The 14,146-nt window shown below is 40.8% G+C and overlaps 1 protein-coding gene across 11 annotated transcripts in view; it reads right to left on the bottom strand.

Annotated features, from left to right (window-relative positions):
• The window catches only part of ppip5k1a (diphosphoinositol pentakisphosphate kinase 1a), a 125,251-nt gene that overhangs the window by 70,456 nt on the left and 40,649 nt on the right, over nt 1-14,146 (bottom strand). For all 11 annotated transcript variants that reach the window (XM_052042404.1, XM_052042401.1, XM_052042398.1 and 8 more), the window contains exons 7-15: nt 13,823-13,924; nt 12,589-12,750; nt 11,330-11,451; nt 10,214-10,315; nt 9,477-9,563; nt 5,214-5,289; nt 4,299-4,408; nt 3,864-3,949; nt 2,331-2,456 (exon numbers count right to left, since the gene is read on the bottom strand). In XM_052042404.1, coding sequence (XP_051898364.1) covers nt 2,331-2,456; nt 3,864-3,949; nt 4,299-4,408; nt 5,214-5,289; nt 9,477-9,563; nt 10,214-10,315; nt 11,330-11,451; nt 12,589-12,750; nt 13,823-13,924 — 973 coding nt within the window. The remainder of the gene's footprint in view (nt 1-2,330; nt 2,457-3,863; nt 3,950-4,298; nt 4,409-5,213; nt 5,290-9,476; nt 9,564-10,213; nt 10,316-11,329; nt 11,452-12,588; nt 12,751-13,822; nt 13,925-14,146) is intronic.

Consider the following 14,146-nt stretch of genomic DNA (forward strand, 5'->3'; position numbering starts at 1 on the left):
CTGCAATCCAACTCTATCCATTAACTCACCCACACAGCAATACTTTATGTAAACTATTCACCTGTAGAAACAGCACAGTCGAGTGTTTATAATACTGCGACACAAGTTAATGAAGGGCATCCAGGGCTAGGAACTACAACAAATAATTCCTCCCTGGCCCAAGAACTTCAAGGCTAATTGTAACAAATCCTCATATCACTGATGGATCAATCTGATACTAAATGCAGAGTAGGTTAGAGTTAGACTGACAACAGATGTTGGACCCCACAAATACTGGAACATTAACATTATGTTTTAAAGCATTTTCAAAAAGATCTCCCTCAATTTAAGTTTCCAGTCTTGTGATGTCAAGAACAGAATATTTAAAAAAAAATATAGCATGGAAACATCCTCCTGGACCTATATCTCTCTATGACTATGGTTCTAGTCAGAAATAGAAAGACACTCATTCGGTCCAATCCAGCTAGCAACAAAAGGGACCAAAAATTAAAATCAACCATAGCTGAAAATAAAGGTGAACACTTTTCGCAGAAATCTAAATGTACAGGGGATTCTCATTTCCAGAAAACAATATTCTTGATTTGGTCAAAGTTTCCAACCCCTATTTATGGACACAGATGTTGGAGTTGGGAGATTCTTTATTATAAGAAATTGTCTTTACTTGGAGAGAGTAGTAAAGAAATTGAAGTTCATTCCACATTTTATCAATGGGTTCAATTCTGGTTGGAAAACCTGGACAGTGATAGAGGATATTTTATTTTAAAAAGATCAGACACATGGTTCTGGGCCTCAAGTGAGCACAATACTTATTGGCTTCTTCAGTACTGCATGATTAGTCAGTGCCTGACTGGGGCTTATGTTCATCTAAAAATACATCACCTGAAACATCATCTCATTATAAATGCTCACGTTAACCTTCAGCATTTCAAATCCTGGCCTCAATGCAATTCACATATTTGAAGAAACAGAACAAAACAAAACAACTTTACTGAAATAAAAGGCAAGGACCATAAAATAAACAGACTCCAATGAGAATGGAGTGTAATGACTTTTACAAGAGGGTCATGGTAGAGCAAAGCACTTATTTGGAAAGGGAAATAGAAAATAAACTTGTTCATTATGATTGGAAATGTGCAGCAGGTCCTTTAGCATCAGATGCTTTTCTCGTTATAGATGCTGACAGACCAGAAAGTACCATGACTCAGCAACACAATATCCATCAAATCTCCCTCAGTATTAATAGGAAGAGAGTTTGCCAATACAAGAACAATTTCTGCATGGCTCGATGTTGATGATCATCATGATTGTTTCCTTGTTACAAAATTACTCATGGAAAATTCATATTGGTTAAGTACCACAGGATGTACACAGGCAACAATAGAACAGTCTACAGCTCAGGTTACCAATACCAAAGGATCTTCATGGAATTCTGACTGAAGTTTCATCCATCAGCAAGGCAACAGCTCCAGGAACCATTATCCTGTGTTAAAATAGGACTGACCAACAAAGAGAAACACAACAGAATCGTACATCTGGAATGCCCATACTTGAAGACAGCATTTTAATCTTCAGAGCTACAGTTGGGAATCCCTTCCATGAGGGGAGACATTTCGTTGTTAATCAACCAGAATGCAGGCAGGACAACCCATTAAACAGATCTGGGGCTCTGTATTGAAACCATAAACAGTGCCACAGAGCTTCAATTTAAAAAGGTAAACTTTATTACAATTGTATTTATTGCATTCAACCACTGATGGCACACCATCATTGCAGAGTATTCCATTACAAAATGACACAGAATCCAAACACAGCATCCACTTGGAGATGAATGCTCTGTAGTTTAAATGTTACATTTCTGGCTGAGGTTTGTTTGTAGTTCACAGTTTTGTGCATAGCTACATTCAGGTCACTGTCCTGATGGCCCTAAACCTTGCAGTGATCATCACCAATGTACTGATTTTATTATCAGTGGTTTTTAACATCAGTGAAAAACTTTTGGGCTAAATCAACCTTGTATTTAAAAGCTACAGTGAATCCCATATTCTTCAGTTTCCAAAACTCATAGCTCAAGAACCAAAAGGTAGACAGGATTGTTAACAGAAATATTATGCTTAAAACATCAGTCATAATTAAAGGCACAATATGGATTTCATGTTCAAAGCCTAGTTGGATTCAGGAAACTGTCTAAAAATTGTTGGCTTGAGAAACAATGATGCAGTGTCAACAAGGAGGGTGGGGGATAAAGAAAATTTTTCCATTTTGGCAAATGGCACAACACATTTGTAACTAGTATTTTTTTGAAGGATACTGCTATCCCTGAATGCACCTACCTTGCCCTCCAGGGTACATGCACCTGAATGCTCTTCCAAGCTCTTCAGCTTGTACCCTCCCTGCCGGCGTCAGCTCTCCTCCCCATTTCAGCACCAGAAGCAAGGATGGATCCTCCCTCCTTGAATCTGAAAAATAACCAGAGGCACCAACATGGCAATTTAACCAAAACAGCATTTTAGTACAACTCTGCTGTAATCAGTGATAGATTAAAAATGCTCTCTCCCTTCCTCCTACCCTGCCCACCCAGAGACTATATTGGTAATGACATTGTAAAAAAAAATGCATCTTGAGCAAAGGCACAGAAAAAAAAAAATCAGCCTGTTGGCTGATTTCAGCATGCACTCAAGAGTCAACTACATTGCTAAAGATCTGAAGTCATATTTTGGCTCAGACCAGATTTTTTTTTATTTACATTTTCTCTTCTTTTATCAAATAGTTTTGGTCCCAATTATTGAAATTTTGGATCATTTTTAACTAAATTTAAATTCCCATCTGCCATGCTGAAATTTGAATTAATTCCAGATCATTAATCAAGGATTACCAGTCCAGTGGTAAAACTACCTACTCTTGCATGGGTTCGACCTTTGGTCTGTTATATTAACCAAACCAACTGGGAAAATGGCAGAACTGCATTTGGGCTCAGAATTCATGGGCCATGGGTTAGCAGAACTTGGGAGGCCTCAAAAAAAAATGTACGAGGAGGTTACTGGGATTGGATGGCTTGGGTTATAAGGAGGGGATGGATCGGCTGGGACTTTTCCCCCTGCAGCATCGGAGGCTGAGGGGTGACCTTTTGGAGGTTTATAAAGTCATGAGGGGTATAGCTAAGGGAAATAGCCAAAGTATTTTCCCCATGGTAGGGGAGTACAAAACTAGAGGGCATTAGGTTTAAAGTGAAAGGGGGAAAGATTTAAAAGGGACCTGTGGGGAAACTGCCCCCCTACCCCACACAGAGAGGGTGGTGGGTATATGAAATGAGCTGCTAGAGGAAGTGGGAGAGATGGATACAATTACAGCATTTAAAGGACATTTGGATATTTACATGTATGGGCCAGACACAGGCAAATGGGACTAGCTCAGATAGGCAACTCAGCACAGATGAGTTGAGCTGAAGGGCCTATTTCCGTGTTATAGAGCTTTATGAACTGTATAATTATTTAGAATTCTCAGTACAAATCACCAGATGGTGATCTAGAATGTCAGGAAGTCCAGGGCTGTCAATTATGATCAAGGATAGCTTTGGCCTGCTTGGGATATCTTCCCCAGAGTGGTTTGTCAAGATACATCGTTAGGGTTCATGTTTTCAGGATGGCCCCTATTGTGAGATTCAGTTAGTGAGCCAACCTTTTGTGAACATACAAATGTTTAAGTGGGGGAGGGAGCAAAGTCCTACTCCAGAAACAAAAGTATGTAATTCAGGCTCCCTCACCCAATCCAGTGCTGGGAGGGCTGCACTGTCAGGAGGTGTTATCTTTCAACTGAGACAATAAGCAAACAGAATACAACTTCCCAGATCTATGTAAAATATATACCTTCTTCTTCACTGGAAGTCTTAGGTTGTCCATGTGGCAAATAGGTCATTTGTACTTTTCTATTTATTCCAGAGAAATGACCATACCTATAACAACAAAACTGAATTTAAAAAAAGGCACAACTTAACAGAAAACTTTTGGAATTCACAGGTGGTCAGTCAGCCTCTGAAAGATCACAATAAAGTAAAGCAGTGGTGAACGAATACTGGGTCACCAACTATTAAGGAATGTGATAGATGGAGGGGGAACTAGCATCTTCTAGTGATCTGAGATTAGCCTTGTTCCAAGTCTAAGTTATCTAACTTCAATATCTACAAGCTTTTTGAAAAAAAATTGACACAGACCACACATATATTAGTGCAATATACCTTGGTAACACCCATACTACAAATGTTGCCCCCAGCTCTCTTCCCCTGCCCCTTACAGAGCACTTACATTTCCAGCACAGTCTTCAGCTGTTCCAGCTTGGATTTCTTCTCTTCAATTTCACAGTCATTGTGCTGCCCCAGTTCAGCTAAAAGCTCACGACTAATATCTAGAACTTCCTGCAGGAACCAAGAGTTGGCAATGAGAGTCAGGTCTGAAAACATGACAAGCAGCTCACTTTAACCATTGTACTGCTACATTAGAATGCTCCAAGCTACATGCACCTGCATCATCTAAGCTCCACAGCTTATACCCTCTCTTATTTCTAACCAAGTTGTGCACAACAGCAGGTGGTTATGGTCTCCTCTAGAGGCAGTTTTGTCAGTAGTTAGAAAGTTAACTCACTAATTTGCACCATGTAGTCATACACATTTGAGCAATAAATCACAGGCTACATTCATTTCACAAGCAGGAGACACAACAAGATAGAAAAGGTGTTTGCAAACTGAAGTTTTAATTAAGATAAGGAACACATGATGCTCTTAAAAAAGAGAAGCAGTCAGCCTATTGTGACGTAGGATAGAGGGAGACTCAAGGGATTGTACAAGGATCAACTCAAAACCTTTCTGCTATTTCAAACTCTGCTTCAAAGTTTTCAAATGTAGGTTGTGCAAGAGGCTATGGGTTGGTTCTTAGAACAAAAAAAAATGGTCAGTTTTCATATGATTTTATTACTGTGACTACCATTCAGCTGAACATGGCCCTGAAGCCTGGTGGGACAGGCACAGCAAGCCCCAAAGACTCAGTGGGAGCAGCAGGAAATTCTTAGTTGGAGTCATTTTTTGCAGTGGGAGCTGGCTATACTTGGAAGGTTTTTCTGGGATCACTCAGCTTCCCACAGGAACCACCAAGGGAGGTGATACTCCCAGTGAAGTTCCCACAAAGCAACATTTGAATATCCTTTTGCTGAAGATGTTCTCATACCTGAAGCTGTTTTGGTTTCTTGAGTTTCAGCTTTCCTGTCTTGTATCCATCGTATTTCTCAAACAAGTCAAAAAACCTAGAATGGAAAAAAAGTGTCAGGCATTAATTTAGAGCCAGATAACTATATTAGCCAAGTTTGGAGAATTTAACTTAATAGAAGTCATGCATTTTACAGGTGACTTCACATTTCCCTCTACACCAGAATGAAACCTATATTTACAAAAAGCTACAACAAATAAACTGGAGAAAATCTGCAGCTGGGAGGCTGAATATTTCAACGAACCTGCCTTTTGGAAAAGGTCCAAGTGTCAACTGAGAGGAAACAAGAATATACACCATTAACTTTGACTACAAGAGCGTGCTTATTTAACTGTGCACAGAGCTAATAAATCAGAATTGCTTCTTCCAAATGCCAGATAATTTCACAGGCCCTTAATTCAATAATAGATTTGGATGAAAGCACTTTGCATCATTTAACTTCATGTAATTCCATCACCTCCATGTCCTGGTATCGTTGAAAGTACCCATGTCGCATTTGATTTCTCCATGACTCTCTAAAGAGCCCAAAAATTGTTTAGTTTTGACCCTGTGAAGTTCTGGTTCAACATGTCATGGCTTAACCTTAAAAAAGGTATCATGATGCAAACAAAAAAAAAAATGGATTTTTACTGTTATTTCCAAGTCCTGTTGTCCTTTCTTCCTACAGAGATCGAATTTCTTCAAATTGAATCATAAAACACTGAACCCATACTCTGCTTACTCCACTGGAGGGAGCCAAATCCAGCTTCAAAGTGAAATGGAAGGAACTATCCCAGTGGGCAGCAAACCAATGGAATGCAAGAATTAGAAGCAGGAGTCGGCTAATAGGGCCCTCGACTGTTTTAGCATTTAACTACTTTATGCCTCATCCAGTCTTGGCTTCAACACCTGCTCTCCCCCATACATAACTCCTTTGTAGTTCAGATGGCAGAGTATATTCAAGGCAGAGATCGACAATGATTCTGCCTTCAGTTCTCTGGGGTACAAAATTCCACAGATTGATGACCCACAGAAGAAATTCCTTCTCATCTGTCTGAAACTGGCAACGCTTATTTTGAAACAATGCCCTATTGTTCTAGGTACCCCCACTAGGGAAATATCCCCTCAGCCCTGTCAACCTCTTCTTTCAGTAAGATTACCTCTTATTCTTCTAAAGAATATAGGCTCAACATCTTAACTTCTCTTCGTATGTCAACCTCCTCCTCCTAGGAACCACCCTAGTGAATCTTCTCTGTACTGCCTCTATGTCCTTCCTTAAACCCGGAGGCCATATCCATACAAGTTACTCCAAGTGCAGTCTAGCAATGCTCTCAAGTTGCATCAAAACTTCCCTACTTTTGTACTCCAAAGCCTTACAATAAAGGCCAGCATTTCATTAGACTTCCTAGTTTTTGTGTATACCTGCAAACTGACCCTTTCCAATCCATATATTGGGACCCCCAGATCTTTTCACACCACAACATTTTGCAGTCACATGCCACCAAGTTAATAATTTGCTTTTCCCCTCCCCTCCTCCCCCCCATTTTCCCTTCCAAGGTGGAAAGCCTCACTTTTTCCCCCCCCACATATTGCTCCATTTGCCAACTTTCTGCCTGCTCACTTAGTCTATTGATATCCTTCTGCCATCTGACAACTTGCTAACCCACCTATTTTTGTACCATTAGCAAATTTGGCTACAATGCACTTGGTCCCTTTATCTAAATCATTAATATAGATTGTAGATGCTCAAGGCCCCAGCATTGATCCCTGAAGCATCTCACTAGTTACTGACAACTAATGCTAAAGATGAATTTATCCCAACTCTATTTTCTGTCAGTTACTACTCTCCTATCCACATAAATATATCATCCCCAATCTCATGCACTCTTACCTTGTGCAGTAACCTTTCACATGGCATCTTATCACATGGCTGCTAGAAACCCAAATACACTCAATTCCTTCTTCCTCTTTATCCACTCAATTTTACGTTCAAAGAACTAGCAAATTTGTCAAACTAGATTTTCCTTTCATAAAATCATGTTGATTCCACTCAATTGTTTTACAATTTTCTAAATGTTCTATTATTTCCATAATAATGGATTCCAGCATTTCCCTACTAGAGGTTAGGTTTACTGGCCAATTGTTTCCTGCTCGGTCTCCCTCCTTATTGAAAAGCAGCATCACACTGGTTGGTTCCAGTACTTCCATACACAATATCTCAAATGTTTAGCTCCCACTCTTACTCTTCTTTGAGCCATTTCATTGGTCAGTTCAAAAAGAACTGAAAGTTTAGAATAGAAATAACTTTGCATCAATAACTATAATTTAAGTGCAGTTGTGGCTCTGTGGGCAACACCCTCACCTTTATGACCAGATGATTTCAGGTTCAGGGACTAAAGAACAAAAATCCAGTACAATGAATTCCAAGGGAGCAATCGGAAATATTAAACCAAGGTCCTACTTGCTGTCTCAGGCAGCTATAAAAACATCTTAGTGCACTGTTTTGAAGAGCAGGAGAATTTTCCTCAGTGCTCTAGACAATATTCATCTCAAAATTATCAGGCTGCTGTTTATGGGATCTTACTGGGCACAAATTGGCTGCCACGTTTCCCGACATCATAACAGATGACACTGCCAGTATGTAGTACTGACATATTGTCTTGAGGTTTTGAAACTTACTATAGAAATGTAAGTCTCTTAATTTAAATTAGCAGTGATTACTGTAAGCCATGTGGGAGACAGTGCAGAGGTCTTCTAATGACATTGCTCTAATATGCTAAGTAAGCATTAAGCTTTTCTCCACTGGGCAGACACAGAGCAAATACAAAACACGTGGTTAAAACCTACTGTCAACAAATTAATTAGAAATTAATATCAGGTTTTTTTTTAAAAAGTCAGCCAGTAACAAAATCCATCTGTGAACATCTTCATAAAAAGACCCTTGTGTTGTATTGGCTCCAATTCACGAGTCTAACAGTTTAGCACTTATGTTCACAAAAACAAGCCAAAAGAACAAAAAAAAAGCCATCACCGCAAGTTCATAGCTTCAATTCAGTAAATGTGATGACACTTGTCGGTCTGCTCTCCCTAGAACGGAGAAGGTTAAGAGGGGACATGATTGAGGTATGTGAAATGAGGGCTATAAATAGGGCACACTACAGGAAACTTTTCCCTATATCAGAGAACTAGGGGACAGATTTAGGGCAAGGTGCAAGAGATTGAGAGACTAATTGAGGGGGACCTTTTTTCACCTAGAGAGTGATGAGTACCTGGAATACATTGCCTGAAAGAGTGGTGAAAGCATAGTTGCTGATAGTATTTTAGGTGAGCACTTGAATTGCCTAGCTATAGAAGGCTATGGGTCAAGTACTGGAAGATGGGATTAATTACGGATGAGTGCCCACAGGTCACGTGTGCCTGGTGGGCTGACTGGCCATTTCTGTGCTGTACGAGTCTATGACTTGCCCTTTTTGGTTTTGAGGTCACAACCTTTTGAGTTGATTGTCCAGTTGTACGACCACTACACCACCATCCCACCACCCGCCCCCCCCCCCGATAACTTTCTCTGCTATGTTGAGTGGAGGGAGAATGTTGTCCAGGACACCATGAAAACTCCTTGCTTAGTATCACAGGATTTTAATATCCATCCTCAATAAAAGAACAGTCAGATACAGACTTGGTTTTAACATTCATTTATGGCAGCCCTGGATCTGCAGGCTAGGTTGCAATAAGGTTTGAAAGTACAGCCTTCAGATGCAGTGGTAGGGTTGATGGAATGCTACTTACTTAGCCACAACTAATACTAATCATTGTTCAGAAGGCAGATATTCACTAGATTTCACACAGAACTCTTCACACAGTATAACCATCTCTGCACACCAGTTTACATGTAACAAGCTACAAAAGCTATTGAGATACTTAGATGGTTGTTGAGGGATAACAACTGGGAGATTCACCCTATCTTATACAAAATCGTACCATGGGCTTTCCATCTTGTATTAAAAAGACTGCACCGCCAGCACAGCAAGACTCCCTCAATGCTTTGCTGCAAGCTGGGAATACCTGGAGTAGGACTTGAATCTATGACTTCCCCACTCAGATGAGAGTGGGGCACACTTGGCAACAGCTGGAAATAGAATGCATCAAAGTTCACCAAATGGTCAGAGATGAACTGATAACCATGTTGCCCTTGAATGACCCTCCATTTTTGCTACTCTCCCCATTCCCTCCAATCAGATCACTAACTTTGGATGCATGACTTCCATCTTCATCTTCTGTTTGGGAGTTCGGTCACCATGGCGAATGATTGCTATTACACAGCGCAGCTCCATCCTGCAAGACACAATCAGTTTGCTTTGATCACAGCACAAAACAAAGTTAAAAAAATCCATATTAATCAAACCAGTTCAAGTTTTTATTAGCAAAAAAACAAACTGCTGCAGGAACTCAAAGTGGGTCAAGCAGCAACTGTGTAGGCAAAGGGACAGGCAGCATTTCCATCAAGACCCGACATTAGGTCTCATGTCTCCAAGTTTTCATTGAGAGAGCACTGAAAGGGTCTATTTGCCCACTGCGCCCGTGTCTACTGTACAGCTCTCCAGTTAGAGCGTCTTCCTGTCCCTTCCCCATGGCCCTATAAATTATTTCCCTTCTAGTACTTATTCTGCTGACTGAATCTACATCAATGCCTTTTTAGACAGTTCATTACCAATTGCAACAATTTGTTTGCATGTCAGTTGCCTCTGGTTTCTGACCACCTGCTGCTAGAAACCAGTTTCTTAATTAAATAGTGATTTTAAATACCTCTTTCAATCTCCCTTTCATTGCTCTAAACAGAACACAAGCTTCTCTAATCTCCTTGCATAATAAAGCCTTTCGTCCCAGGTAGCTAACAATACTTTGACATTGCAGAGTTTCACATGGTTAATTAGGCCTGACCAGAAGTGTCTTTAAGATGTGTGGATGCTGAAGCTTCAACTTACATGGTGCCCGAGGTAGTTGGGACAATGGGAATATCTTCAGCTTCTGTGGGTATGGACCATGGTATCTGCAGTTGTGGGGCGAGCTCCCGCATAATTATATTACTGAAAAAGAAAGCAAACTCAATTCGATCCAAACAGTCATAGATCAAGTGTATAAATACTGCATTTAAAACAAATGTGCAAAGAGAAAAATGCTGACCCCTCCCTTCATACAAACATTTACTTTTACCATTTCGATATTCTCACTTAGGTTCAACTTTTCAAACATACAAATTGGTGGTAATAGACCACTAAACCCTTCTGGCCTACTCTGCCATTCAACAACATCAGGGCTGATCCAATTATAACCTCAACTCCACATCCCTGCTCATCACAAGTAACCTTTCACTCTTTACTCATCAAGAGTCAATCTACCTTTGCCTTAAAAATATTTAAAGACTATTTCATCATCCTTTGGGGAAGAGAGCTCCAAAGACTCTCAACCCCCAGTGAGAAAAATTCACCTCAGTTTTGTCTAAAAATGGGCAACCCCTTATTGGGTTATGACACTGCCCCAACAGAACTCCTGCAGTGATGTCCTGACCAACTTCCTACAATCATCTTTTGTGTGAGATGGTGGGTGGAACTAATGAATTGCTCTGATGGAGAACCAGTGTAGACATGGGCCAAACTGCCTCCTTGAGGGGAACCATTCTACAAGTCACTGGACTAGTATCAAGAGGCCTGACTGATTGTTTAAATCCCATATGACAGATAGGAAATTTGAATTCAAGTAATACAGTAAATACATTTGACATGAAAAGGCTGTTAGCAGTAACAGTGACCATGAAACTACTGGCCCATTCTAACTAAAATCCACTTGGTTCACTCATGTCCTTCAGGGAAGGAAATTTGTCATGATCATCTGCTCTGACCCATGTGAAACTTCAGACTCACTCACTCTCCGTCTCTTCCCCAAAACTGACCAACTTAACTACTGTTAAAGTGGCCCTCTCAATTCCACTTCCCCTTCTCTCTAACTGCTCCCCAGAGTCTTTAAGGTAAATTGTATTCTTCCAGCTTTGAAGAGCCATGAACTGATAAGCATGCTCAAAACTGTTCTTATTTCATCCTTACCCAAGGATTTTTGCACAGTCGTCATAGTATTTCATAGAATTTTTCACAAAGCTGAATCCATTGACATCGCAAACATAGGAATGCCCATTTGCCCGCAGCAGGTCAAAACCACAGACTGTTTGCTGTGCAAAACAAAATGGACTTGTTAACATTAAATCATTGCAACCTGCTTTTTGGCATTGGGAATCTGGTGGTAAGGCATCCCAATATTGCAACAGAAAAGAGTTAACAAGGCCACAGAAATATTTTTCCCCCCCCCCCGTTTGTTTTCTCTGCTTCCTCTTCCAAACGTGGCCCTCACTGGGGATTATTGGTTCCATGGGTGCTCAGCTGACCTCTGGTATCCCATCCAAGTGAATCCAGTGTCCTATTAAGCCCAAGTGGGAGCTCATCCCTGTTCACCATACATGCACTATTCAGAAGCAGGTACAACAATCGATTCATCCCCAACTCAACCGAGTCTAACCCGTGCTTTTCTGATACAAAATATCACTAAGTGCCTGATTTTGTGGAGGATCCATGGTTGACATGAAGCCTGGTCCAAAATTATTCTTATAAAGGACTTCAAAAGTGAGTCATGTATTAAAATGGCAGGATGGCTGCAAGTTTAAAGTGGAAATGTGATCAAAATAGGAAAACATTCTGCACCAACAAGTAGGCCACATGAACTGGAGTTGGGGTCTGGGACACCAGGAGTCAGGAATGGGTAGGTTTGCAGATGGCACTGGGTCCAGAGCATTTGTATATTTCCTGCATGAAAATTAAATACATTACTTTGAAACATCATTCCATTTTGGCATAATTAAATATGGTATAATTCCAATAAACTGACACTTCTGGGATTTTGGTAATGCTGAACTAGCAGATTTTCTGGAATATGGGATATTACTCCTATTAATACCTAAAAACATTTTATTTTACACATTATACAGTAGCATAAAAATTTTTTCTCCCCCAGAGAACTTTGTTAGTTTAAAGGGTGCAGGAAATATACAAACACTTTGAACCTCAGCTCTGGCTCTAAACCTACCCACATTTCTGACTCCTGGTGTCTCAGACCCCAGCCCTGCTGCACATTTCGCTTGTACTCTGGACCACTGGCTCACAGCCTCACGTTCCAGACTAATGAGCGAGCCAGATGCCAAGCCATCAGCTTTCCAAACAATTGAATGCTGGATTATCTGAGTTTTATTCCAAATAGTATGGTATTTTTGCATCTTTTGTTGGATAATGTTCCTTACACAACATTTCCAACTGACCTTAAAAGCTACACAGACTTTCCTGGCAACCAGCTTTTCCATGGCAGTTAACATCACAGGGTAACGAATCTCTTTTCCTTCACTATCCCGTTCCACTTTCCCATCCAGAGCTGGTGATTTGCGAGCCTCAGCATGAGCGTAGTCAGGACCAACTGTGTACACCTGCAAGGAGAAGGGTATTATATTTATTGCATCCGCCCACACAATATACAAACCGGATTACTCATGTTCCCCCTTCACCCCATCAAGTAGGAATCAGAAAATACTGGAAATACTCAGGTCAGGCTGCATCTGGGAAAGAGAAACAGATGCAACGTTTCAGATTGGAGACCCTTCCTCTGAATTCTGCTGAAAGGTCTCCAATCTGAAACGTAGACCGTTTCTCTTCCCACTGACCCGCTGAGTAGTTCCAGCATTTTGTTTTTGTGTTAGATTTCCAGCATCTGCAATGTTTTGCTTTTCAGCTAGGAGTCAGGCTATACTGGCTATGAATTCCTTCACAATTGCAGAATAAGGACTAATTCTTAGGCTTCTCCATGCCCAAGGACAGTGAATGCCAGAATAATTTGTCCAGGCAAGATTACGTGGCCCAGGAGCCAAAGCACACGACTCGGTCTCACAGCCACTCTTTACAAAGCACCTTCACTATGAGCTATGTAATCCTACCATACACAACTGTAGTTTCTGGTGAAAAGACAGATTATCACTTAATGCTAAATATTGTGTTGTCAAAGAAAAGCAGTAACTAGTGTTTTTGTTACATGTTTTCTGCATTTGTGTGTCAAACAAGGGGAATGGTGAACCCTGGTCTAGGATTCTGAGTTCTGTGGTGCTGCCTACAGACATTATTCACATCCAGCCCCACAGAGAGCTTTGCTGTAACTCCCCCACCCAAATACTGTGGAGTACATCTCTCCCCAACCCAAGGTAGTGACCATGATTTCCAAGCTACTGAGGTGGACCCAGACATCCTCACAGGCCTGCCCAAGGTCACAGCATACACTGCTTACAACAGAGCCACCAGGGCACTGCCTATTCATGATGCTATTACACCTATTAGCACATTAACAGGCACTATACCCTTCGTGGCAGATTCTGGCCGAGTTGTACACCTGATAGAAGAATTACAAACAAAATTGTTTGTCTCTTTAAAGGCAGGTAAAATTAAAGGAACTCCTGTATGCTGTTCCCCTGAGCAGTAACGTATAACTGCTTACTGAAGTGTGCACAGCACCTTTACATCTGTTCCATCTGTTGGCATGAATTCTTCATAGATGTACGAACCAGTCTTACGCACTGTACTTTCAGGAGAGTACACGCTGCTCCGACTCCCAATCTTAAAAAGCAGAGAAGTCACAAGATAAGATAAAATTAAAAACATTAACAGGAAAGTGTTGTAGTGCTACACAAAATCAGAAAGTACCATGGACACAGAGGGGGTGTACTTCACAGCTATCCTGCTGTATGTTTTAACAGAGGGCATGCTAGACCAACCAAGGGGGTTCTTAGTAGGAAAAATATTTAATGGGACAAGATTTTAAATATAGCAAAAGCAGAG

Source organism: Pristis pectinata, chromosome 32, assembly GCF_009764475.1.
Source record: "Pristis pectinata isolate sPriPec2 chromosome 32, sPriPec2.1.pri, whole genome shotgun sequence".
NCBI classification, from domain to species: domain Eukaryota; kingdom Metazoa; phylum Chordata; class Chondrichthyes; order Rhinopristiformes; family Pristidae; genus Pristis; species Pristis pectinata.